Below are 27,296 nucleotides of genomic sequence, written 5' to 3' on the forward strand. Positions count from 1 at the left end.
AGACGTTATTGAGAATAACTATTCTGCTGTTGTAATTCTAAATTTTAATGCGGTTCTTACTTTACATTTCTATGCTTAGAAAAATATAATAACTGCGCTCTCTTGGCAACTTATAAAATGCAATTTTGTACTAAAATACTGCGTCCCCTGACGACTTATGTGAATTGCAACATCTTCAAAAGAACATTGTGCGCTTGAGTAAAAAGACTGTGCTTTTTATAATCGAAATACTGCGCCCCCATGCGACCTATGTTTGTTGCAACATATATTATGCACTTAACTAAAAATATTTATCTTTTTATGATCGAAATACTGCGCCCCATGCGACTTATGTTAATTGCAACATATATTGTGCACTTAGAAGAAGAAATATTATGCTCGTTAGCAAATAAAATGTGCACCTAAGCACTAAAAAAGCATATATAAAAGTATAAGTAGAAATAACCGCAAAAATCATATAGTATTTTTAACAAAACATCCCGGACATCAAGCTTCTCTTTTAACAAAACTCAATAAACCACTACAACACACTTGTATTATAATTGTAGACTTGCTGTTTCAAAGTAAAAAGTATTTCACACAATTTTTCTTACTATAATCATAGTAAAATGACGTAAAGTAAAGTATTATCGCAAAATATACTGTCAAAATTTTAAACTCGTTAAAAAGTTGTTTAGTTATAAACTAAAGTTTTTTTTTTCCGCTGCGTTTATTAATTGATAAGGCACCTGGTTCCTTATAGAAGATTCCTAAAATTTAGGCCACACATAATCTCCAATTATCCCGTTACAGGGATGTTATTAAGAGGGGTAATAGGGATTAGTAAAATAGATTAGTATAACATTCAAAACAACACTTATATTTTACTTACATAAACTAAACAATACAAAGATACAATTACATCACTCTATACGAGAACTAAAGTTAAACACACATGAAAACATTAGTTCTTAAATCTAACGTGTTTAAAATGCATTTTAACTTAAAGCACACTAATAACTGCCGAATGCTCTGCCAAAACTGCTACTGCAAGTAAATGCAAGTAAAATTCCGTTTTATAAGCACTGATACAAATGTAACTCCTAACAATAAAAAATGTTTGTTTTTTCAATACTGGAAAACGTCACGAAATCTGCGTAAAACAGTTTACAACATCCGCTTTAAAATAAGAAAACGAAATGTTAATATCATTACAAGCTAAATGTACGCTGGCAAGTATTATGTATCAAACAAAATATATTTGTCTACAAATACATAGTAATAATGACCTTTAGATTTTAGTTATGTATGACGTATTAATGTGATGTTTAGTTCACAAAACAAAATTGTTTGTTTTCCTAAAAAAATTAGATTTTAACAAGAAATTATTTTAAATAACTTTAAGTTAACACTATTATAAAAACTTTCTAAGTTATTTTGAACTTATTAAAATCTAAAGTAGTTAGTACATTGCATATTTTGTAATCTAAAAAGCTATTAAACTGCTTTGAAATACAAAAAATTAAAAGTTTTAGTTTAGGCTTTGAAAATATTTTTTGTTGTAAAAAAAATAAAATTCTTATTAATAAGCAAAAAGCTTTAATGATAACTATTAAGCAAACATAGTTATACAACTTGTAACGTAAGTAATTAAATTTAAAAAATTAAAATTAGATTACTTACTATGTATTTTACTATAAAGGATATAATGATTTAACTCAAAATTATGTTATATGATAATTCAAATAACTATTAAAGTTTTTTTAACAAAATAGTTAATTTGTAAACTTTTAATTTATTTACAGTATAATAGTTTGTCATTCTTTAAGGTGATCATTAATAACTATTTTAGTAGTTATTTAGCAGTAAAAACAAAAAAAAAATTTTATATTTTTTAATTTAGTATATATTTATAAACAAAAACAAAAAAATCGTAAATAACTTGTACAAAGATTGTTTTTATTAATATAAGTATTTATTAGTATAAGTAAACATAATACCTTTAAAAAGATTGACATGTTTATATATATTTTTTTTTTCTAATCAATGTATTTAAAGTATGTTTAAAAGTAAACTTTATTTATTACCAAGTTATTGGATTACGTATTGCAGAAAACGTTTATAGTAAAATGCAAAAATTTGGTAGCATTTTCTTACTTATAATATTGGCTCATCTAACGACACAAACCAAACATGAATTCTATATCAAGCATCATAATGTGACATTAAGTATTTAAAATCGTTATTTTTTTTTAATCGACGGTTGTTTATTAGTTTCGCTAGTTAACATTTATTGTCGAAAATAATTTAACTTAACTTGTTAGTCTTCTTGTTAGTATTCATTTTTTATTTAATTCATCTATTACACCAACGATTCTTAGCCTGGGGTAAATTTACCCTAGGTGAAAAATTGACTTGTTTTATAGGGTAAATTTTATTTACTATAAGTTATTTAAATTAATGTTTGTTATTTGTATTTTTAAGTTATGAAATTTTATTAATTGTAAATTTTTAAGTTTAGATCTTACGATTTTTTATGTTAAGTAAGCTAAAGTTCAAAAAATATAGCATTTTTCCTCAAATTATAACACTATTCTTTTTATTGGGGGTAAATTTGATAGTTGCCATCCAAAAGAGGTAAATTTGCTTTAAAACTTCCACGATCAGATAATATATGAAAAAGATTAAGAACCGCTGTTTTAAACAATTTACATATTTTTTTTTTCTTTGTGCTCAAAAAATATAAAATATCTTAATTAACAAAGACATGATATATTTATAATTACTTAACTTTTAATACCTAAATTGATAATTAATTTAAGTTTAAAAACTCTTAACACATTACAAGAATTTTAATTTTTATTGACTCTTATTCAAACTAGTCAAATTTAATTATAACTGTTTTTTTTTTTAATCATTCTAGATAAGCGGTTTTTAACTTTTTTTTAATGTTATACCCCTTTTTGGAAGGTAATAAACAAACTTACCCCCAATTTACAAAAAAGCGTTTAATTATGAAAAAAAAATATAGGCTTTTTTAACTTTAAATTTTGTTTCAAAACGGTTTGTTGTAACTGTAATACATTACTTAATCTGTTTTAAAAAAATATTAAATTAGCAGTTTTTTCTAAATACTTAAAAAAATTCCAGCACCTCTATTAAAAACACCATGTGTCACCGTTGGTAAACATATGTTTAGAAAAAACACATTCACACGAGTAGTACTGAAAAACTTAAGCTTATAATAATTTTGATTGTTTTCGGGGATTAAAGGTTAAAAAACGTACGAATAACTTGATTATTTTCAGAACCAGAAAACTACATTCCAATAAAAAGTTGTGCTGAAAATGAAGTGGAGTGCAGCAATTCATACAATTACAACATATGTGTTAGAGAAGAGGTAAAAGACGTGGCTTGCGCGCAGTACAAAAAAGATCTCTGTTATGATGATGCTATTTTTGTTCTTACAGTTAAGACGACAGATGATTACATATTTGACTCCTTTACTAATCAGTATGTATTTGTTGTTATTATTTATAAATTCAAAACTATCCTCTGTTGCAAAGTTTTGGTCATAAGTAGGTTTTTAAAAATATGATGTTATACAATAGTTTAAAGACAAAAGTCGAAATTAAATAGCCTTAAAAACAAATTTTAAGCATTGAATTAATATTTCAATGCTTTAATATTTTTATAAACTAGCGTAAAATATATTAGCTAAGAAAGACATTGAAAGCATAATCTGCTTGTCCCGAGAGACTTAAAAAAAGGTAGAATTTTTACTCTAGCCTAATACTATATTATACTAGCGCGGCTTGAAACGGGAGTTTTGCAGTTTTATGAATGTTCTTGCGTAGAATACTTGAATTTTTGTCGTAGTTAAACGGCTTAGTTTTTTGTTTATAGCTAGTGCGTTTTGCATTTGCAAATTTATTCACTTTTATTTCCGGTTAACTATCATTGTTTGCAATAATAGTGACAATTAGCTACAATTAAAGCAAACGCTCTTTTGTTTTAGCAGACGCTTTTTAGATTCTTTGTGAACAAGATTTCACTGATTTTTAAAATAGTGTATTTGTGACTTGGTAAGAAACAAGAACTAGAGAACTGTTTACCAGAACGTGTTTCGGTCTAGTTGTAAACGTCACTTAGATTGTAATTTAGCTAACATATGCGTTCAGCTTTCGGTGTTGTTGGCGACTGTTACTAAGCATTGCACTTATAATAAAGTCCACTGACTTCAGTAAAACCACTAAGCAACGAAAACAAGTGTATCTCAATACACTTTTTAGCTTTCGTTGATCGCTTACAACTGTTTTTTCGAACACTACACTTCTTCAGTGGGTCAATTGACCTCTGTAAGAACCGCCGAAAAACTAAAAAAAAAGTATATTGGTTTGTATGTATTTCCAGTTTTCGTTAGTTTTTTGACAACATTTTCTAAAGTAGAAACTTCTATTGTAGTTCAACCAAAGCAGACTTTTAGACTATTTATACGCTACAGGTCTTAGCTTGGCTCTGACTTAAGTAAGAATTGCGTAGAACTGTAAACAAACGCTAATACATTTAATAAAAGTTGCCCTGCAAGCAAACCGTTGAGCTCTGACTTGCACGTTTGTGAGTGTTATTTTTATTGCTTTATGGTCAATTTATATAATAGATTTTAAGTGCTGAATCTATATTTTTAGTATTATCGGTAGAACGTAGTTAAGTAATTTTTTTATATTGATAGTATCAGTATGTAATGCATTGGCAATGCATTCCTGATAAAAAGTAGTTTCTTGAATATTAACATGAAACTGAACGGCCAATAACTAATCAAAAAGTTTGAAAGTTGCAAGTCACTTGTAATTAATTTTAAAATGCGTTCTTCCTGATGTAAAATAATTAATGAAATTCTTTTTTTATACTTGCTGTAAATTCACTTCTTATTGGAACACAGGTTGTAGACTTGGTTTTGAGTACTTAAAGCAGTTTACTTACAACTAATTTGAGTTTAATTTTGCTGCTTGTTTGAACACAGGTTGTGCATTTGGTTCTGAGTGGTCGAAGCAGTTCATTTATAACTGATTTGAATTTGCTGCTTGATGGAACACAAGTTTTGTACTTTACTTTGAGTAGTTGAGTTAGAACCCAGCAGTTTGTTTCAGTTTAACGTAAAACAACATTTCTAACTTCTTTTATACAAATTTCAAATATTACATTGCTAAGTTATATATTTGACTAATTTGCCAATTTTCTAGAGTTGTATTTATTTATATTGATTTTAAACCTGAATAAAATCAGTATTTAAAATTGCTGCTTGTCTTGATTTTTTTTATTATTTGAAGTTATCTTAGACTCAAAGCCATATCTAACATAGACCCTAATTATAAAGCCCCTCCAGTCTAGATGTAGCTAAATTCCTTTTAGCAAAACCTTCATCGCAGTTCAGCATAGCAATTTATGTGACTACCACTCTGGGGCATTCCCCTCGTAGTTTTCAAGTAAATGGTATTTTGTTCTGTATTAAGTTTATAAAGTAAGGTGTACATTAAAGTCAATAAGGTTAAATTAAAAATTTACTTTCTAGGCTGTACTAAGATAATATATTCGGTTATATATTACAATCATGATAAACGAAGTTAAATAAGTAGTATATAGCTAATATTAAAAGTTATATTAGACATTACATTAAATCATATCTTGACCACTAGATAAACTTAAATATCTACTGCCAATCGGCTGAAAAGACGTCAGATAACAGTAGGTATGCTCGTAAAAGTACTTACCAACACAATGTGTTATCAGACGATAATGTAATAGCAGAAGATTTTAACATTTTATAAAATTCTTAAAAACTAGTAAAGTTGCTTTTGGGTTTTCAAAGCTCATTTTCATAATTGCCTCCTTGACATAAAAAAAAAAAAAAGGTTTATTAGATATCGCCTATTTACTGAGTTGCTTGCTTCATATTTATTTCCACCGAATGACAAAAAGCCCCAAAAATGGATAATAACTATTACTTTGGTTGACCCAGTAACAAATGACTGCATACAACTTTCTTTTTGTTTATTTGGACATAAAGTGCAACCATTGCTTTTTTACAGTTGCTTTACTTGTCTTAAAAGAAATACCAGTGAAGAACGTCCTTTGTTTGGATTTAACTTCAGTAAAAATGAAAACAGAAAAACATTAAATAACAGAATTGTAGATAGCTTTAAAACCGTAAGTTTAAAAAACATATATGTATAATAGACTAAAAAATTCATTAGCTAGATAATAGTAGAGTGCTCAAATAAACGTGAGCGATTATAAAATGATAATACATTGAGAACAAACGTTTATCTGTACTACTGAGGTTTAACTGCTAAACAGCTCCTTAGGTACATTTTTTTAATTAACAGTCAAACCTCGATAGTACAAATAAACGTTTGTTCTAACCGTATTATCACTTTTAAAAAGTGATATGAATTCTTAACGGTTGAGTGACTCTTTTATTGTGTTTTAAAGTTTTTAAAACTAAATTTGTTGTTCTTTTTTGAATTTTTTCCAATTTAAGTTAATTAATAGATATCAAAAACTAGTTGTGACCCCAAAACTGAATTTGAATGCACATCCGGCAGTATAAAGTGCATTCTAAGAAGTTCTGTAAACGACCACGTGAGAGATTGCAGTGATGGATCGGACGAAAATGTTACAAACTTTGACTGTTTTGAGTTTGAGATTAAGTGTAGATGTAAGATTAAGTGTAGAATAAATAGATGTATTTCTTATGATAAGGTAAAAGATGGTAAACAAGATTGTTTAAGTAACAAAGACGAAAATGTGTTTATACATAACTGCTCTCATAGTCAGTTATTTTTGTGTTTAGACCATAGCAGATGCTTACCAAAAAGATTACAGTGTAATGGAGTTATAAACTGCATTGATGGATCTGATGAAATAGAAGGGTGTAAAAACTATACAACTTTTGGACGATATTTTTTATTAAACGAAACTATTGTATACGATTTGTCTAATTTTGTAGTTATTTTTACAAATGAAAGCTTCACTGATATAATAAATGTCGACCAAAGTAAAATGTTAAAGAGAACTAAATTATTTTTCAAAAGTAATAACTTTGGTTTAAAATGCAAAACAATGATGTTTAACGATTTATTTCCAAAACGTGAAGCTGACTTTATAACACCCTACCTTAATATAGTACCTCAACCAACTCGAAAACTATCTAATAAGTCGTTCTGTGCTTATGAGGAAGACAAGTGTTTTGACCAAATTGGAAATTTCTACTGTTTTCGATGTTTTGATGGCACAATTATTCTTAAACGTCAAGTATGTGATGGAGTAATAGATTGCCCTGACTTATCTGATGAATGCCCTTGTGAAGCATCTGAAGTTAAGCAGCAGCTATGTGACGTGTTTTACAGCAACAACAGGTTGTACAGCAGACAATTTGATTTTGATATCATTTGTAATTTAGAGATTGACTTGCCAGGTGGTATTGATGAAAAATTTTGCAATACTGCAATTAAAGTTAAAAGGTCGAGTGTGGTAAAATGTGCTCATGGTAAAACAGCTTTTAATAGTTCAGTAAAAGTATTATCAAACCATTATTTTCTTGTAGCTATATTCTTTTCCGGCCTTTTTCCAAATCCTGGTCCAAATCGTTGCTATCACTCAAATAAAAACAAATATGTATTTAAAAGTCAAAAACTGTATACTTTATCAAATGAATACGGACTAACCTCAAATGGTATTTTTGAGTGCCCTTACTTAGAAGATGAGTGCTCACAAGAACACTTTCTTACTTCTATATTCGGAAAACATACATGTTATTACACTAAGTTGTATCGTTTCATTAGGTGTTTTAGTTTTCTTTTCAAAAACTTAGAAGTGTTTTCTATTACCGGTATACTAAACGAAGATGGTTTAGCTCCTGACAAAACATTTTATTTTATTGATTTAGTTTTGTACAATATTCCTCTGAGTAATGCTAAAAAAGCATCCGATATTGAAGTATCTTTAAATAATCAAAGTTTCATGTTTTCATTCACAAACAAACCACGAAACTTGAGTTTTGTATTTGATGAAAAAGATTTGTACGGAACATGCAAAAATAACTTACTGGACTGCCCATGGTTTTTCAGGTGTGAATCTAACGAACTTATTGACATTTAAAAAGTATGTGATTTAGTGTATGACTGTAAAGATCAGTCTGATGAAAAATATTGTTCTAATTTAACTCATTTTAATTGTACTGAAGGCTTTCCCGTTTCAATAGACAGAAAAAAAGTCAATGATGATGAGTTAGATTGTGACGATTATTCCGACGAGTGTAAGGAAAATCCGATTAGTTCATCAAAAGAAATGATAAAAAACTCAGTTTTAAACAAATTTATTTGGTATACTTTAACAGGAATACTTCTATTTAATACAATAGTAATAGTTAAAAATTTAAAAAAATTAAGTTGTATTAGTAATAAGCACTCAGCAAAGTATTATAATTTGGTATTTGTTTTGAACTTATCGTTTTTTGACATTATTTTTGGATTTGTTCTTAGTGCAATAGCAGTCTCATCAAACAAGTTTTCAGGAGTTTATTGCACAAAAGATCTTGAATGGCGATCAAGTTCAAGTTGTAACGGAATAGGGGCTTTAACATTAATCTCTTCTCAGACTTCTTTAAACATTCTAGTAGCAATGACAGGTTTTAGACTGTATACTGTTTATAAACCTTTTAGAATTTTAGACGTTGAAAATACCAGAGTGATATTTGTCATGATAGTTTGTTGGGTTATTCCAATATTAATATCGTTAATACCAATAACTTTTAAAAAGGAATTTACGCAGGAGTTTATTATATCAAGCAATTTATTTTTTTCAAACAAATTTGTTAACCGAATTGTTAAACCAAACGAGTTATTAAAATTAGCTGAAAACATTGAGAATGTTTGGACAGCTTCCATGACAAACGATATACCACCTTCAGAAAGCATTTATGAAATCAGGGATTTGAATAAATGGTATTTCAATTCAGAAACGTTTAAAAATCGGTATCCAAACACCAGTATTGATATCAAAAAAGTTTTTGGATTTTATAGCTCTTCTGCTGTGTGCCTACCTGACTTTTATTCAGGTTCTTCTTTTATTTCAAAGTATAATGTAACTTTGATGAGTTTTAATTTGCTGCTAGTTACTTTTATCTCAATCGGGTACGTCTTAATTTTATAAAAATAAAGTCAACTAACACTGAGAAACTTTCTGAAAACAAGTCTAAAAAAGAAAAAACTATGCTTTGGAGAGTATCTCTAATTGTAGCAACAGACATAGTTTGCTGGCTACCTATAATTTATTTTCTTTTAGAAGTTTTCTTGGATACCAAATTCCTGACATTGTACATTCAATAACATCAATAGTTCTCTTACCAATCAATAGTTTACTTAATCCGGTTATCTATTCAAAACTAGATGTTCTTTTGGTCAAAACTGTTAAGAGTCTGCTTACAAAATTTAATACACAAAAAGCAACAACTAAAAAAGTAAACAAGTTCTAGTGAAAAAGTTACAACTGTTTCAAGCTTATGATTTTTCAATAAAGTTCTAAACTTTTTTTGTCATAGAGGTATTTTTCCATACGTGTTATTCTTATTTTGAAATTACTCTAAAAAATTAAGCTGAAAATTTTTAAGAAAAACTTTCATAGTAGTTAGAGTTTTGACTTGGCTTTTAATTAGTATTATAAAAAGTAGTTAAGTATTTGATTTATTCTTGTCTTACAAACTTATGTATAAAAACTTAAAATGAAAATATTTTATTAAAATACTAAGAATTTCATTTTTTGCAAATGTTTAAGGATTTTATGTTTTATGTTGGAAAGAAACACTTTACTAAAAGAAAGTTTAGTATTACAATATTAAACTAAGTCAAATAATTCACTTATGATAATATAATTTTTTTAGTAATTAATTTTTCAAGTATTTTCTGTCATTGGTTGTGTTAAACTTATGAAGTGTTATAAAATGAGATCATTTTAAACGATATAACTTACATTTTTTGTGCTTTACAAATAAAAATTTAACCAAGTTTAAAACAAGTTAAAAAAATGTTAATAAAATACTTTATGTTATAATACTGTATTAAACTGTAACTTTTATATTTTTTTCTGTGAGAAGTCTAGTCTTTATTTTAAAAACCTTTTAAGTTGTTAAATGTCAATTAATTAGTTTAATTGTTTTAAAACTTATGTTACAAACAATTAAGCACTTAAGTGTGATCTTAACAATAAGTAATAAGATTGAAAAATTTTACAACCGTATTTTTATCTAACATTATTTTTGCTTTATTTTTTTGTACCTTTTTCATTGAAATAAAATAAAGTTTAGTAGTTGATGCTTTTTTTTTTTTACTAAATATCAATACTAAAATTATTAAAAAATTATATTATATTGCAGAAAAAAACTAGAAATAGATAAACATGGTAATTTTTAATTTTTTGTTAGTTAAAAAACTCAGCAGCAAAGTATATATTTTTAAATTAAAATTAAAATAGTAACTAATACTTTTAATATCACATCAAGTAAATTAGAAATAAAATGCTTTTTATCATTTCGAAAATGTTAGTTTAGATTTATAAACAATTAATTAAAAATAACAGTTTCGATATATTTTCTTTAACAAATTATAATTTAGTTATCGAGCGTAAAACAATAACGTTTTTCTTTTGTTTACTCTAGCAAAAAATTAAATATCTGTTAACAAAAGCTTCAAATATTTTTCAACTTGTTTAAAACATTAAAAAATTATTGATAAAAAAAAGCTTGTTTCAGTACTTAAAAAGTAATCAAAAATAACTTTATTAATTAAGTCTTAAAATAAAGTACTTTATTTAAAGTATTCTGGCTTAAAAGTTGTTAGTATTATAGTTTAACTTGGTTTATGTTAATTTGTATAAAGCGCATTGTTTAATCTTTAATCAAGTTTTGCAAGGCCATTAGCCTTCTTTAAACAAATTTATTTTTATCTTTTGCAGATGTATAAACATTTTATTGTTTAAAAATTTAAATTAGTACAGAAAAACAAATTTTGAAGTTTAGTTGTATCTTAACAAAATTTAAACTTAGTTTAATTAATAAAATATTTTTTTAAATAAAATATTTTTTTTTAATGAAAGAACTCGCAAAAAACATGACTATTGTTTCAAGTCTGTCAAATAATTCGAAATTTAAACTAAAACTAAAAAAAAACAAGAAAATAGCATATAATTCTATAAATTTTAAAGTATGTTAACTAATTTCTACAGCACCAATATATATACAAAAATAATATTTTTGTTCCGCCCAAAAACTTACTTCTAGTACAAACTTTTACTAATCTTTATTAAAAAATGTTATATATTTTGAAACGTTTTTCTAAGTTCATGTTTTAAAACAAATATTATTAACAAGTTTTTTGTGATTTAGTTGAAAATCGTTACAAAAATTTATAATTACCAATAACATTAGTTATAGTTTCAAGCAACTTGTACTTAAATTTATGCAATTTTAGATCGTATAACTAATTATTAAAAATTTTAAAGTCTGATATCTAAATGATTGTACAATTAAAAAGTTGTAGTATTCTAAACATCAAATTAAAACTTATGTTTTTGTTTTTATACAACGGAATTAAAAATATTATGATATTTGTTTTTTTAATTAGCTTTATTCTAGGCAGCATACAAACAGGCAATAAAAAATTAATTGTGTGTAAAAATCAATAAAAACTCAGCTTAAAATACTTCTTTTAAAAATATATAAAACATAAATAAACAAAAAAAAAAAGACTTCATTTTTAGAACAACTAAAATCTTATTTATTGTTCATTAAATCATCAAAAGCAACTTCACTTTTCGTTTAACATTTTCCTCTTAAGATTTATTATTGACTAAAAGTTTTAGAAACTTTTATCTCTTTAAAGTTATAAACTTGCTTTCATGAGAACCAGCAATATAATCTTAAGTTAGTTGATAAATGAGTAAAAGTATACAGTATGAGACGGAGGCACAGTTGCTAGACTTTTATAGCTATATATTGCCCTTTTATGAGTTTTATAGGAAATTTAAAGTACAAAACATTTTAATTGTTTAGTGTCGCCCCAGAGCTAAGTTTGACTTTCTTTGACTATCAAAAATAGCTTACAGTTAAAAATTTACAGTATATTGCTTTTCTCTTACTTTTTTAGTTTATGAAAGTAAACTTTTTCATAACTATATACTTAAATGTAGCTTTTGCAACCGAAAAACCTGATACTATTTTGTTGGTAATTGAAAAGTTAATTTCAAAATATATTATTTATTAAAGTAGTTACGATTTCCGAATTCACATTTCGTAAATTCGCACAGTCGGTTAATTTTGCAAAATACGAGTTCGCACTGCTCCTTAAGTTCGCATTTTAAACAAAAACGTTTGTTTAAAATGTATAACTACTTTTAATATTAAGTTAAATAAATTGAGGTTAAACATATACAGTACACTACCGCTTAAGTACGCAAATTGAACCCGACCAAAAAGTGCGTACTTAGCACAGGTAGTGCGTACTTTTTGACGATATAGTATAATATGAAATTTAGTTGTTTGTTTTCTTTCTTACAACTAGCCACCAAATAATTAAGCCAAATAAACAAGTCATTTATTTTAAATAACATTTAAAACATAATTCTAATTTGCAAATTTTTTAATAGATTTTAAAATGATTTATTTTTTTTATAAAAAGCTTCTACATAATTAATACATACATTTAATATAGAAAGTCAATGTCAGTCAATGATTTTAAAAAAATATTAAGCTACATTTTGTTTTGTTAGAGGGAAAGTACAAAACTACTTTGTGTTTACCAAACATTTTCAAAACATCAATGTATGTACATTTAAATTAAATTATGACTTAACTATTTTGTATATGTAGGTTTTTTTCACTTTGTCATCTAGATTTATTTATTTTATAGCATTACAGCTCAAATATCATTATTCTTTTTACTTTTCTGCAACCACTACATAAGTATTTAGTTTATTAACATTTAATAACAGGACTGTCTCAATCTCAGGCCACTTGGCCTACTCAGGATTACTCACCCTAGTTTAAAAGTTAACAAAGTATCAGGCTAACTCAGCAGGTTGGCCATTCTACCTGGAAACATAAAATAATCTGGAGAAACTTGATGATTGAAAATTTAGGCAAAAAAACTGGAATTTCTTGAAGTTCTAGTATAACATCCTTTACTTTGTCTTTCTGGATAAGTGTGTACTTAAGGCGTGATACGTACCAAAAAAAGTGCGTACTTAAGCGGTAGTATACTGTATACTATTTTAAATACAGTCATTTCTTATCAATTGATTTTTATTTAAGATACTTAAACGAGATATAATAGAAGGAAAGATATCATGTAGAAATTGAATTATGTTAAATAGTCTAATCAACAAAAATTATTCGTTAGTTCCTATTTTCAGTGGTTTTTTGTAAATTCACTCTTATAAAAAAGTAATAAATAACTAAAATTATAAAAATAAAAAGTTACACATTTATCTTAAAATTTTATTGAAAACTTACCCCATCAAAAAGCTGTGAAACATATTGTATTCAATTTTTATATTATTTTTAATACTTAAGTTGTTGAACAGTAATTTTAACAAATATAACCTTTTTTAAAAAGTGATGTAACAGTAAAATTTACTTATAAACAAGAAAAAGCATAAAAGCATTTTTTAACATAAGTTGAAGCTGGTGTTATAATAAATTTTGTTCATCATAATAATGAAAAACAGTACGATTAGAGCTATTAAAAATAAAATACTTCATTGATACTTCTTAAAAATAACTGTTAAAAAATAGAAATTAAAAGTACTTAACATTTTGTCTTACAATTAATTTGTTATTAATTTATGTATGAAATTTTTAAAAAATCAAACAATTTGTTCAAATTTACCACTGTTTTTACAACAGATATTAGTTTATGTGACTAGATAATCTGTAATATATTGATTATTATGAGTAAAATAAAATAAAAGTCAAGCACTAAACAAATTCAAGTTTATGTAAACGTCACGTGATAAAGTTACACGTGTCAAGCACGTGTTGTACGTGTTGTTCTTAATCTATTTTATAATAAAATACTTTATAAGAAAACAGTTTCTACAAATTAGTCATTTTTTAAATCTATTTCAGTCAAAATATTTAATTTTTAATAGTTTATACTGTTAGTTTTAAGAAATTTTCCAACCTTATTTATATCAAATTTATTAGCTAAGTTGAGCTTTAACTTTGCTAATACAGTAAGCTGCCAACTCAGTAAGCACTTCCTAGGTACGAACTGCCGATATGGTACGCAATTTTTATCCAAAAAATAAGCTGTGATCAAAAGCTTTTTTCAATGAAAAATTTAAAACCAAACACAAGATGACTATTAAAAAATCATTAAATTATAACATAAAATATACTTAATTAAAATTAAGTTAATTAAAGTTAAACTAGTCAGAATAAAATTATTGACTAATTTATTTCAAATAAAAACCGCTTGTTAAAATAAATATACTGCAGTCATTTTATTTAAAAACAATAGCAAACATTCGATATAATCTTTTATAACCTACGATCAAAATATAGGAATAAAAAAAGATTGATAAACGAAAATAATGAACACTTCAATTAGCATTTACATATACAATGATTAAAGTATAAATGTAAAAAACGTTTAAAAATAAAATCTAGAATAGAATTTAGACAAACAAAAACAATGAACAGTGCAATTTGACAATTTATATACCCATGATTGCAACATAAATGTAGAAGCGTATAAATAAGCCAAGTTAACGAAAATAAAATAAAAGCTATTGACATTTTTAAAACTTTTGATTGAAATATAAACTTCAAAAGATTTTACTTAATACTCGTTTGTAAACTTTAGTGGCATTTAACGTGTTTGTATAAGGCTTAATGATAGAAATTAAAGACAAAAATTTCCCAGGTACCCATTTCGCGCTGTGTTCAACGTGGGGTTGTGACTGAATTAGCAGACAGTTAACGTTTTATGTATAATAACAGTTTGATTTTAGAAAAGTATAAAATAAAACTAAATAAAATGCAAACTTACAATCTTATGCTATACTAAACGTAAGAAGTACTTTAAATAAAACACATCTGTTTAGGATATAAGCAGTTTATTGGGCAGTGAAATGAAATGTAAGAGTAAAAGAAAACAAAATATGATTTGTTTGGATCAAAATAGTATGATAAACAAAAAATAAAGAGTTTAATATCTTAGAAACAAAAAGTACTTTTAGATTTACGAAACTAATTATATTCATAAAATCATAACTACTGAGATTTAAAGCTAATTTAGTTAGCTTATCGTTTGCTTTAAAGGAAAAGGCTGTTTCGATAAACAATTGAAGAAAATTAAAAAAAGTTATTTTAAGTAGCAGCACACTAAACAAGAAACACAAGTAAATTTCTATAACTAAGTTAAATAAGAAACTAATTAGGACTATAACACCTTTTAGAATTTAAAGGCAGTGTTTATTAACTTTAATAGTTAAACTTTCGTCAGAATAAAATCCTTATAATGCATTAAAAAAAGGTTCAGCAAATTTTAATGCTTTCACATTTAAAATGCTTAAAGTGTCATAACTCAAAACTACCATTAACTACAGCTTCAAAAACTTATAGAAATAAAAGTAAAGTAAATTTACATAAATAAAATATGCTTATGATATTTCTTGGTCATTTCTATAAAATTAAAATTAAAAAATATCTAAATTTTTCCCTGCACCCTCACAAGATTTTCGCTGCAGGGGATTATGTTGCATGGGGCGGAAACCTGAGGCCGTTTCGTCGCTAGGCAACGCCCCCTGGCGGTCTGCTTTGGCCTGCCCTTGTAGTAGCAGCCAAGAATTCTCGTTTTTATGCCATGGCTGCCGCATGTTGCCGAGCAAACGGACCAGGGACTCGGTCTCCAAACTGGCTGACATCGGATGTTTGGACAGCTTTGTTTCCTGGTGAAAATGCTTTGTTATAACATTTTTAGTTTTTACTTATAAAAATATTGTGTTAACAAGAAAGATGTGAAGTATCTTTCTTGTTAACACAATATACAATGAAATAAACTGGTTTTAATCGTTAATAAATGACGTATTGTTTCTGCAGCTTTATTATTACAAACGTACTTTTCTGGTCTCGGCAGGTTTTTGCAGTGGGACTTTTGGACGATTGTGCCGTTGTTAGCCACGCAGTGGACCTGCCTCAGTTGAATTCCAATTCTGTTTCCGTAACACTTCTTGCTACACTGTTGGTTTGTAACTTAGGTTTCACAAAAAGGTTACTTAGTTAATTTGTTGATAAAAAAGAAAGAACTAAAATACATATAAGATTAATTAACCAGCTTTTTTGAACTTTTATACTGAAGCTGTATCAAAAGTAGAATTCTAAAAAACAGGTGAGTACGATAATTTCAACTCTTCAAAGAAACAACTGAATCTAACCTGTTTCCATGGTTTTGGCTTCCACTCAGGGCACAAGTTACTGAAGCAGGTTTGTCTTTGTGGCGGAAGTTGCTGGTTGCTATGGCAACTTTCCATGGCAACCTGACGAACAGTTCCGTCTGACATGAGAACCACGCAGGATATTTTTCTGAATCTTGTTCCATTTCCGCAATCAACTGTACATTTGCTCCATTCGTTTGCGTAATATCTGTAATAACATTTGGTGTTATTACTTTGTTTCTAATAAAGAGGTATTAAACGGTTGTTGTAGTACTTGTTAAAGACTTGAACATAACAAATATTTATGTTACTGCTCTTTAAACATAACATTTTAAATGAAAATACGTTAAAAAGTACGCAATAGTATAGTGCATTAATTTTTGTGGTTTTAAAATGATATTATATGTAAATTTTCTGTAATTTGTGAAAAGCCTAAAATTGGTTACAAAATTTAAACGTAATGCTTATTGTTAAAAAAAATGTAAAAAAAAAATTATGAGACAAAGTGTAGTTTTAGTTCAAAGTATTCTTTTTTACATAAAAATTAAAATGCGTTAAAAGTTAAATAAAAACCAGATATGAGTGATTAAGAAGTCAGCACTTGACATTAAAGACCAATTATTTCCTGTAAAATTTTCCTGTAAAAATTAACATGTTTGAACTCTAATCCGCCTAATCAGGTAATAATTTCTACGACATAAATTTGTTGAAAAATGTCAAAAATGCTATGATTATTTTTCTAACTTCAATTTTTTTTCATAAATGTTTTTATAGTTCAGTATTTATAAAGGCATAAAGAAATCGCACGTCATTTTATACGTACTCCGCATGTTTATTAAATATTTTTTCTAGACATAAATAAAACTTGTTTTTATATTGTTTGTAGAACAAAAAATAAAAATATTTGTTTGTAATGTACTTGTTTGTATGTTGTTTTAATAAAGTTAAAAATAGTACCAACTGTGGCGGACAGTCCTGTCTGTTGCAGGGCCAGGTTTCAACTTGCGGCTTGGCCACTCCTTTGCAGTACCAATCGTTCACCGTCCTTACTCCGTCTTCTATGCACACCAGCTTGTCAGTGATGGTTCCCGCGTTCCCGCACTTTGTACTGCATTCCGTCAACCCCTCCTTTCGGTACTTGTATACTGAAAATAAATAAGAAAGCTGAGTGCAAGGCAGTTTTTAGGCTTTAGTAGTCTTTATGAAACTTTAATTTTTCAATCAAAAACTTCATATTTTTTGTTTTATAAAGCTTTTTCAAAAACTTTTAATATAACAAACAATATGTATGTTTGTAAATTATTATGAAAAGTGATATTAACGGTATAAAGCATAACACGAATGTTTAACAATATCAACAAAAATTAAAATAAAAAAAAAGTTTGTTTACGTATAATGATAGTAAAAAATACCTTAAAATACAGAAGTTACCTCAAAAGATACCTCAAAAGTATAAAACTTCAAAGTAAACTTACTGGTAATTTTCAGTTGAAGACTGGCATCTGCCGATCCTGCTATGTTTGTTCCCTTGCAAGAGTAATCGCCAACTGAAAAGTTGTTGAAGTTGCTGATTGAAAGAACTTTGTTGTTGTGCATCAGTCTGTATTTAGTCGAATTGTTTGTTGTTTCTATAGCGTTTCCTTTGAACATCCATTCTATTGTTAGTTCCGGATACCCAGTCAATGGACAACCTATATGTGTCATTATCTAAACTACTTGTCTTTACTATTTGTTTAATAAGTTTAGTCAATAATATAACCTACCCATCATTACAGTAGAGTTCGCTTTAACTCTGTAAATTGGACTATTATAATCGGTTAATAAAAGTTCTGGAAGTCCATTCATTTCGTTTGAGCTTAGAACTACTCCATCATTTGTAATATGAGGCGGGTCTGTTTATATTATATAACCAGTTTTAAATAAAACTTTAACTTTATATCGACTAAATATCAAAACTTAAATACATTCAAACGAACTTTAACAATTACAGTACTAAAAAAGATAAAATTCTCTACAGGTACTCTAGAATCAATAATTTAAGGGTACAGTAAGTACTTTTAATATCAAAACTATTTGATTGAAACTAGTTTGATGAAAGTGAGAGAGAAGTTTTAAGTCACAAAAATTTTATTCATATCCAATTACCTTTTTATTTCTGATAAATAGTTTTGTGGTAGAACTGTAATTAGATGTAGCTATTCTAAGTATAAGCTGTAACTTTGTTTTTTGAAAACAAACTAGTTATAGTTGATGTTGTAAAGCTAATAAAAATTTATATTTAATAATTATTTTACATTACGGTGTTTTTGAAGATATGCTAATAGTTACAAATTTTAAAGCAGTTTATATTTATACTCACCAATAATTTCTAGTATGGTTGCTTGGTAAGAGCTACCAAAGGGGTTTGTTGCTAAGCAACTAAAATGTCCCGTATCAGTTAAAGTAGTGGGAAATATTTCCAAAGAATTATCGATTAAAATTTGCGAGTTTCTTTGAAGACCGTTGACGTCTTTGTTCCATTGAACAAATGGTTCTGGTGAGCCTGGAATATTTATTTTTAATAAACATAAAACTTGTCATGAAATAAAATTTTGTCTTTAGTCCTTAAATAAACTTTGAAATTAATCAATGTTTCTACTGTGTGATTTTAATAAAACATCATTGTTGAAAACTCAATGTTGCTACACACAATGTACAAATTAGATATAAATTTAATTTTAAACTGCAATAGCAGCTGCTTTGGGTGTAATTTTCATTATTTTTTGACATAATGTACAAAATGAAAACTCGTAAAGTGTATGTAATACAACTTGCGTAACTTTTTTATTAAATATAGTCTGGCGGAAGTTTTGTAATGCTCTGACTTACTTTCTAAATCTTGTAAGTTTGCGTAATTTAATAACGTGAATGAATGAATTGAATTATAAACTACTTAGTTAGCTAATGTAAATTTTAGCCGTTGTCTGTTTGTGAATTAGTAATAAACATTTAAAAAAAGAAACTTATTCTCAAAACTAGCGTTAAAAAAAAAATTCTAATGAGTTAAGAAAAAAGTCTTATCACTTAGAAAAAAAAGTGAAAATTTTATACATTATAAAACTTAATATTTCACTGTAATAACCTCTAGTCGGGCACCTGATAACAACGCGGGCCCCTAATCTTGCCCTGACATGCGACCCAACTGTCACTGTCAAGTCCATGGACACAAAATCGTCAACATATCTGGTGGTGGACACAACTGTTGGTTTGTTGGTGACCGTCAATGAAACCATTCGGCTGTCATTTCCCCACTGATTGGTTGCCATGCAAACGTAGTTGCCAGCATCTGATGTTTCGGGGTTGAAAATTCTCAGGGATCCATCACCGAGCTTGATCATTCTGTTTTAAGATTTAATATTTTTATGTGTTTAACTATGAATGTTTATAAACTAGAACCTATTTCAAGTGTCTACATTACTGTTCAAGTTCCGACAACGCTAGTTTCTACAAAAAAATGTAAGGGGCCATAACTTCGAAAAATAGTTTTAGTTTAAAAAAGGCCAACTTAGTTATAATAACTCTAGTAAATAAAATTATAATTGTGAATAAACTGAAAAGTTGTTAAGAGAAAAAAATTAAATAATAAAAAAATATATATTTTAATAAAATCTCTTTTAAGATGAAATATTTTCTTTCTATGTTTAACTATGATTGATTAAAAATTTAAACCTAATTCAAGGGGTTAAATGAATGTTTAATTTCCGACGAAGCTGGTTTTTATAAAATTGTAAAGAGCTATAACTTCAAAAGTATTTGTTATTGAAAAAACTCATTTAGTTATTATAACTCTAAATGATAAAACTATATTTGTGAAGAAATTGAACGATTATTTAGGATAAAAAGTTAAGTAATAAATACAAATATGTTTTAGTAAACTCTAATATTGCTTTTAACTCTATCTTAGAACTAAAATATTTTTAAACAAATAACAATGTGCATGTAAGTCTTATTATTTACTTTACTAAAATGCATAATTCAAAATAACTACAAGTTATAAGAACTTCAGATGTCGGAATTTTAATTGTCAGAAATTGAGTAGTCGTAAACTCATTTCATGTAGTGTAGATAAAGTTTGAACAAAAAAGCTGTGTAACTAATAAATCAAACCTGTCGTTATTTTTAATTTCTTGCCCGTCTTTCATCCACTTCACTTTAATAGGGTATTCCCCTGTAACCTCGCACAAAATGGTCACCCGTCGCGACCCAACAACCACCACCGACCCTCCGACGTTGACTATGACGTCATCATTGTACTGAAGGGGGTCGATAGTCGGTGCAACATGGATAGATGGCGCCTTTTTCACCCTATTTTCGTCGGTAGGGGGAGGCGTTGTCGTGACAACCACAGTGGATTGTTTCGAGTCCAACGGAAGGTGCTTTCGTTCTCTGTAGCCTGAAATTACGTTTTAATTTAAGAAAAATAGTTAAAGTAAAATGCATGTTTTGTTGAATGTGTTTAATGAAACTGAGAGAAATTTGAAAAGTTTTTCAAATTTTACTAAACTTATTGAGACGTCAGAAAGTAAATCATTTCAAAAGTATAAACATAAAACTCTATAACTTTTAAAAGTCTAAAAAATCTAATGGCATATTTACTTAAATAACCTAAAAAGTCAGTTTTAGCAGGCACAATCTCTTGTAGTTGGACGACTTTGTAATCGTTGACTATGTGAGGTTTCTTTCTAATTACCTTCTTGTTCACAGCTTTAGTTCCAGCTGCGAGCCTTAAATGCTGCAAAAGTTTAAAGTTGAAACGCGAAGTTGTGTGTATACATGGAATTTTAATACAATTAACTTGTGCAATGGAAGTCGCTCCTATGCTAAGAATTTACTGAACAGATATTTTAACTTATTGGGTCGTGTTGTTACAAACTTTAAAAATAAAAATTACCTAATGATTTTTGAAATCAAATTAAATTTTTTTATTAGTATTTTGATGCAAATGTTTAATAATTCAAGGAAGCTTTTTAAGTTTGTATGTAAATTTCGTAAACGTAAAAAGTGACAAACTTTTCTATCGCTGTAATTGGTAATGTATTGTTGAAAAGCTTGACCCCCTTCTTGCAAATGGTTCTCTTTGACTTGCACTAAACCTTTGTGTGATCCGCTGGCAGCTTCTAAAGGTTAATTAGATACAAAGTTAATATTTAAAGTTTTTAATTAGTTGCTTTTCATGTTCTTACACGCATTTTCATGCAATATAAAGCTGTCATATGTAAATCGACGCTATTATTTGCTTTTGAACTACTGCAAACTTTTAAAATGCTAAGCTTTATTATTACTTTCTATTATTAATAGCTTAGAAAAATACTATACAGTTCTTATTTAAAACAAAATTTTTACGGAATGTGAAAAATTTTGCAACCATAAATTTTTCAAATCTTTTGTTGAACTTGTGTTACAAATAAAGTTAACTTTTAAAGCTTTATTAGTCTACAAAGGGTTACGTAATTCAAAATCTCATTCAAACCATGTTAAGTGCATAAAGAGAGAATAAAAACGTTTTTTATGAACCCGCTTTATAAAGCTCTTTAATTTTTAATTTATAATGCAGATCTCATTAAAAAATTGTACATCATTTATCAGCATATAAATCAAGTTGTTGATCAAAAAATTAAGTTTGAGAAATTGCTGTTTATTTTAATTGAACACAAAAGTACAAGTGACGTAATTTATAAACACAAAGATTTGCATTCAGAAAAGATTTCTGATGTCTAAAAAATCTAATTTTGTTATTTCAAAATCTTTAATTTAATTAATTACTGAGTTTTTAAGCTAATTTTATTTTTCACTTATTATACAGCATCTTATCGGCATTAAAAAAGTTTAAACTTTTAAAGTAACATATTGTATAGTAACAAACTTTCGAATTTAAGTATAATTTATTTTACAAATAAAGTACTTAACGCAAAACAGTCATAAACTTAAATTAAGTTGATTAAATTTTTGTTATTGGTGATTAGGATTACTTAACATAAAATAAAAATAAACTTTTGTTAATGAGAACGAGCAGCTTGCTCCTGCCATGTCCTCCCTGGCACTTAACCACCTGCCTCCTCCTCATCCTGATCTTGCTCATCTTCAGATTGCCCCCCTTCGTCACCATCACCTTCCCCCGCCTGCTCTTCACCCTACGCTTGTTGACGAACCACGCGTGTTTTGATGGCGCACCGCTGAGCAAAATAGAACTAATTAGCTGGGAGAAATAACATTTAAGATCACCGCAATGTAAAAATAGCTTTAATTAGCTCCAAATGGAAGACTGATGTCCGAAAATATCGCCCATTAACGAAACATCACAAAATTTGCACTGCATTACTCAATATAGCGCGCCAAACTATATGAGACCCTTTGAAGCCAAAATAGCAAAAGTTGTTTGCAGATATTTGTTTATTTTTTAATGTAAAACTAGGCCACCGTCTGAAGTTGTTGGGCAAACAGGAGGCGAAATTTCCTTTGATTGATGTCACCTTGTTTGCCCACTTGCCATCAAATAATCAAATGAGCAAATAAAGAGGCAGATAATCAAAGCTAATTGCCTCCATCGTTCTCTCCCGTTTGCCGATAAGCAAACTTTATTTTGTAGCGCATTGACCTTGCACGTGACGGTGTTTATTGTTTGCATTAAAACTCACTTTTTGAAGCTGCACTTGGCGATGATGGTGGTTCCAGGGATGACGAAGGCCTTCAGCGGGAGGGTCAGTTGGAGGGGGATTTTTCTGGCCGATTTTTGTACGAATACTCTCAGCCCTCCGTTGATCTTGGTCGGGTTGGGCCTTCTTTGGATGGTTGTTTGCCCTTCTTGATTCGAAGCTGTAAAATACTTAATTAGAACAATATACAAATTACTTAGACGTAGAAGACTTCAAAAGGTAATGAATTATATTTAATTAGACACATGGTTGACTCACCCAAGCTGGACATACATTTCCTGTGCAGTGAGCAACTCCTTCTGACCGGAAGTGCTTTCAGGTTTTTGCAGTATTTCGATTTCGCACTAGTTTTGTGCCAATTTCCGTATTTCATGTACATGCAGACAACTTTTCTTGTTTGCCAACCTTTTCGTAACTTTGTGCAGTCGCCTTTGCACTAAAAAAAGATTTCAGCTGTGCATTTTGAAGTTTTTGAAAGTAATTAAAAAAGTAAATTAACAAACATAATGTTATTTATGAGTTATAGTAATAAATGCCCAGTAGTAACATTTTTATATAAAAATATTTTAAAACTGTTTAATTGTTGCTAATTATGTCAATTACAGGCAAGATACTTAATAAATTGAAAAATATATATACTTCACTCCAATCTTCCGCAGTAAATTTCGGTTCGCACTCTTTAACTTTGCACTTTCTCCTTGTCAACCGATACGGTTTGCTCTTGGAACAATATTTTGAAGGCACCTGAATCAATTTGCCTGTTCCTGTTCTCTGCTTGCACAGGAACGAAACTTCACGAAACCCGTTGCCACATTGCTCAGAACACTAAAATTATTACTTTTTTTCAATGAAAAATTCTCAAAATAGGTGAGTAGGCTCAATTACTAGGCTAAGCTCAATGAATGATCTTAGTCTTTTAACCTTGTCAAATGTTCAGATCTCGCTTAAATTGGTTTAATAATTTAAGAAAAGAATCTTACTATCAAGAATATATTTAGGTATGTCAATAGATTTTTAAAACTAACCTTTCCGAGACCAGACTTCATCCAGACAGGGGGACAGGTGGCAAACCCGCAAGGTTCAACCGACTGAGGTTTTGGGTTTGGGCACATGATTTCAGGCATGACGTCATCGTTGGTGACGTGGTGAGTGGAATTTTCAGGCATGAACTTGCACGTGACAGATCTTTTTCTGATCCCTCTGCCGCACATTTTCGAACACGAACCGTACTGACCTATTTCCCATCTGAAAAATTATTGGAAGGTTTTCAATATATTTTTAGTTTATTATATTATTTAAAAGTTATTATAAGGAGAGCCTATTGAAAATATTAAAACTAGTTTAATTCAACTTACTTTTTATTTTTATTTATCAAAAATGTTACTTTAAAGGCTATGTTTTAATTATAAACATAGATACATTCAGCTTTTTTAAAGACACTTATATAATAACTATTAAAAATTCAAACTATATCATTTAGTTTTTTTTTTCTAATCAAGTTGTAATAAAATGTTTTAGTTATGTTTAGATAAGAATAAATAAACTTATTTCATACAAACATACCAAATCAGAATTTTTTTGTTTAAAGTCAGCTTAAGTATGAAAAAACTGCAAAAAGATATGACATCAAAAATTAATTAGAACAGGTAAACTTGTTTTATAATTATTAAATGCGTTATTACACTATTGGCTCGTATGTAGCTTATGCAAACATTAATTTTATAATAAGTATTTTAAAGTTTAATGAGTTTATACGAAGCAAACATATAAAAGTTTACTGAACTTAATCCTCTATATAAACAAGTTGTGAAGTGTGTTTTTTCTCATGTACTACTTTATTGGTTGTTATTGTATTTTAGCCTTACTAAAGACATCAAACTTTTGTACTTTGCGTATAAATTTTCTCATTTAAAACAGGAGGCTTAAATGACATCACAGTAAAAAGTTTTCATTTGACACTATATAAACCTTGTAGCAATCAATTTTTTTATTAGGTACAACATAATTAGTTTAAAGTTAATTAGTCATGACAATACTAAAAACTGTTTAGAATTGTTTCTTAAAAGTACTTACCTAATTGGGATACTTTGACAGGGTCCAATAGCAACTAAAAAAACCGCCAAGTTACAATAATAAGCACTTAAAAAGATTATGTTTGTTTTATACATAACATTCCGAAACTGCTAAATGTAAGTGAAGTTAGTTTGCTTTATTTTCAACTAAAACTTCAATTTGGAAACAAAATAAATAAGTTATATCTATGCAAAGTAGTTGTTATAGAATACTTTCTAATAAAATATTTTGTTTCAAAAACGTTTAAAAGTACTAAGCTGTTTTGTATTGCGATATAAAAGTTTAAATTTTTACAAAAAAAAAAAACTATGATATATAGAATACGAAGTTAAATAGCAAATTAAAAACAACAAAACTAATTTTAATTTTACAAAATTCTCCGACCTTGTTAACAACCAACTTAACAGTATTTAGTGTAAATACTACTTTTGTGTTTTTTATATGCTAAAGCTTCTTTGTTTAACAATCCTTATATAGACTGATTTCAACTTTTTCTGCAGAAAGCTTAGATCAAAGTTGTCATAAAATTCACTACTACTTGAAATTGAATTGACATCATAATGAACATGCTTTCGTGTCTATGCAATTTTATAAGTTCATTCAAAATAAAATTTTATTGTTTTTAGTCTCGTGTAAACAGCTTACATCACTATATTGATGCAGTTGTCATTGAAAAATGTTTTGAGAAGATTTTTAATTAAAAGCGCCACAAAGCTTTGAAAAGATCAGTTGAAAATAGTATGAAATATGAGTAAGTTTTTTTAATAAGAAGGTATTTATATTTAGATTTCAAACTTTTCACACGAAATTGTAATGTTGACAGAAAACAAAAACATTGACGAATACAATGTGTTACTAAATCTGTCTGTCATAAACTTCAGCTTTAAATAAAATTGTTTCAGCTTAAGTCTGGTTCAAAGGTAAAAAGCTACTTTTAGACCTCAAGCTTTAAATTTGATTGAAAAACTTAAAAGTAAAACGTAGTTACTAAAATTATATTATTCTCCGATGAAGTCTTTGAAATCTTTCTTTTATATTCTGGAAACAAAAACAACTGAAATATCACATAAAACAATGAAAATGTTGTTTCTTAAATGTGAATAATCGAAAAAATTAACATTATACTAATTAGTTTTTTTAAGAACAAATTACCTACAAAAAGTATTTTTAAAGTTTTCTATCTTTTTAATTTTTGCAACAAAATATCTATTGTACTATTTAACATCTTTTAACACTAATTCAGTTTAATCAAGTGCAATAATTAACTAGTTTTGAGCACTGCGACTGATTTGAAATTCTGCAACATGTTCTCACAACTTTATATACCTTGCTATGCTAACAAAGTCTGCGACAACTGAACGTTCAAACAAATACAAAAGGTATTTATTGCCGTTTTAAAAATGTTGAAAACGCTTTCACCTTTTTCTGTGTCTAAAAACCAAAGCAAACACGAGTTGAATGGCAAAGAACAAACGAATTTAATAAATATTTACTCACATTCGTTCTAATTCTCCACAATCTCTTATTTTTGTTTACCTACTTCCGAACTACACCACTTCACTGCCTACGATTAAAACTTTTAAAACTTTTCACGTTTTTTTTTCTATACACGGGTAATTCTGCGTAGAATCACAAGCATAGGGCTGTTTGTACAGCGAAGCCATCTTGACTGGGCTCAATGCCGGAAACGCGTTCTGTTTGGTTAGGAAAGTGCGCATTTGGTGTCGTAAATGTGCCTTTTATTTTTGTTTGGAAATTTTGACCGGTCGCATTTATATATTCGTGAAGCGTTTGTTGCATACGCTTTTCAACATATAAGTAAAGTTTACCTACGAAACCAGTTTTTATGTGTAGAACGTAAATGCTCTGCACATGAAAGAAGCTTTATTTATACTTCGGAAATGTCATACAATTTACAATTTTAACATAAGCGCCAACATTAAAGAACTTTTCAGAAAGCACAAAGAGTTTATAAAAGTTATGGAGAAAAAAATAAATTAAAATTGTATATTTTGTCTCAATTATGATTTAAGTTTAATATTTTAAATAGTTTTAAATAAC

At 28.0% G+C, this 27,296-nt stretch overlaps 4 protein-coding genes across 4 annotated transcripts in view; 3 read left to right on the forward strand and 1 right to left on the reverse strand.

Moving 5' to 3' along the window:
- Nucleotides 1-2,108: 2,108 nt before the first annotated feature.
- Nucleotides 2,109-7,004, forward strand: LOC145828783 (uncharacterized). The gene is made up of 5 exons (XM_082936533.1): nucleotides 2,109-2,208; nucleotides 3,288-3,492; nucleotides 6,069-6,186; nucleotides 6,532-6,677; nucleotides 6,989-7,004. The coding sequence occupies exons 1-5, from the start codon at nucleotides 2,109-2,111 to the stop codon at nucleotides 7,002-7,004; spliced, it is 585 nt and encodes a 194-aa protein (XP_082792659.1).
- Nucleotides 6,677-8,249, forward strand: LOC145849944 (uncharacterized). The gene has a single exon (XM_082955071.1). It carries the CDS (start codon nucleotides 7,042-7,044, stop codon nucleotides 8,137-8,139), a length of 1,098 nt encoding a protein of 365 aa, XP_082811197.1. The 5' UTR covers nucleotides 6,677-7,041; the 3' UTR covers nucleotides 8,140-8,249.
- LOC145828784 (uncharacterized) lies at nucleotides 8,146-9,411 on the forward strand (the record flags this gene model as incomplete). Its single annotated transcript, XM_082936534.1, has 1 exon — nucleotides 8,146-9,411. A coding segment is annotated over one exon (1,047 nt), but the record flags the coding sequence as incomplete, so codon positions are not given.
- A 5,328-nt stretch (nucleotides 9,412-14,739) lies between these two features.
- The window catches only part of LOC145830255 (ADAMTS-like protein 1), a 46,862-nt gene continuing 34,305 nt past the window's right edge, over nucleotides 14,740-27,296 (reverse strand). The window contains exons 18-33 of the mRNA XM_082938199.1: nucleotides 24,188-24,407; nucleotides 23,802-23,987; nucleotides 23,421-23,598; nucleotides 23,145-23,322; nucleotides 22,501-22,682; nucleotides 21,520-21,626; nucleotides 21,115-21,241; nucleotides 20,617-20,902; nucleotides 19,592-19,848; nucleotides 18,830-19,012; nucleotides 18,234-18,362; nucleotides 17,946-18,161; nucleotides 17,432-17,615; nucleotides 16,471-16,678; nucleotides 16,156-16,274; nucleotides 14,740-15,984 (exon numbers count right to left, since the gene is read on the reverse strand). Coding sequence (XP_082794325.1) covers nucleotides 15,744-15,984; nucleotides 16,156-16,274; nucleotides 16,471-16,678; nucleotides 17,432-17,615; nucleotides 17,946-18,161; nucleotides 18,234-18,362; nucleotides 18,830-19,012; nucleotides 19,592-19,848; nucleotides 20,617-20,902; nucleotides 21,115-21,241; nucleotides 21,520-21,626; nucleotides 22,501-22,682; nucleotides 23,145-23,322; nucleotides 23,421-23,598; nucleotides 23,802-23,987; nucleotides 24,188-24,407 — 3,001 coding nt within the window. The 3' untranslated portion in view covers nucleotides 14,740-15,743. The remainder of the gene's footprint in view (nucleotides 15,985-16,155; nucleotides 16,275-16,470; nucleotides 16,679-17,431; nucleotides 17,616-17,945; nucleotides 18,162-18,233; nucleotides 18,363-18,829; nucleotides 19,013-19,591; nucleotides 19,849-20,616; nucleotides 20,903-21,114; nucleotides 21,242-21,519; nucleotides 21,627-22,500; nucleotides 22,683-23,144; nucleotides 23,323-23,420; nucleotides 23,599-23,801; nucleotides 23,988-24,187; nucleotides 24,408-27,296) is intronic.

The sequence above is a fragment of the Thalia democratica genome, chromosome 2, assembly GCF_965202585.1.
Source record: "Thalia democratica chromosome 2, ktThaDemo2.hap1.1, whole genome shotgun sequence".
NCBI lineage: Eukaryota > Metazoa > Chordata > Thaliacea > Salpida > Salpidae > Thalia > Thalia democratica.

Bases quoted from the DNA above. Each gene is read 5' to 3' on its own strand.
- LOC145849944 (XM_082955071.1), top strand. From the start codon at position 7,042: ATGTTAAAGAGAACTAAATTATTTTTCAAAAGTAATAACTTTGGTTTA.
- LOC145828783 (XM_082936533.1), top strand. From the start codon at position 2,109: ATGCAAAAATTTGGTAGCATTTTCTTACTTATAATATTGGCTCATCTA. The intron at 2,209-3,287 runs GTATTTAAAATC...GATTATTTTCAG, and splicing joins GCATCATAATGTGACATTAA to AACCAGAAAACTACATTCCA. The intron at 6,187-6,531 runs GTAAGTTTAAAA...GTTAATTAATAG, and splicing joins TTGTAGATAGCTTTAAAACC to ATATCAAAAACTAGTTGTGA.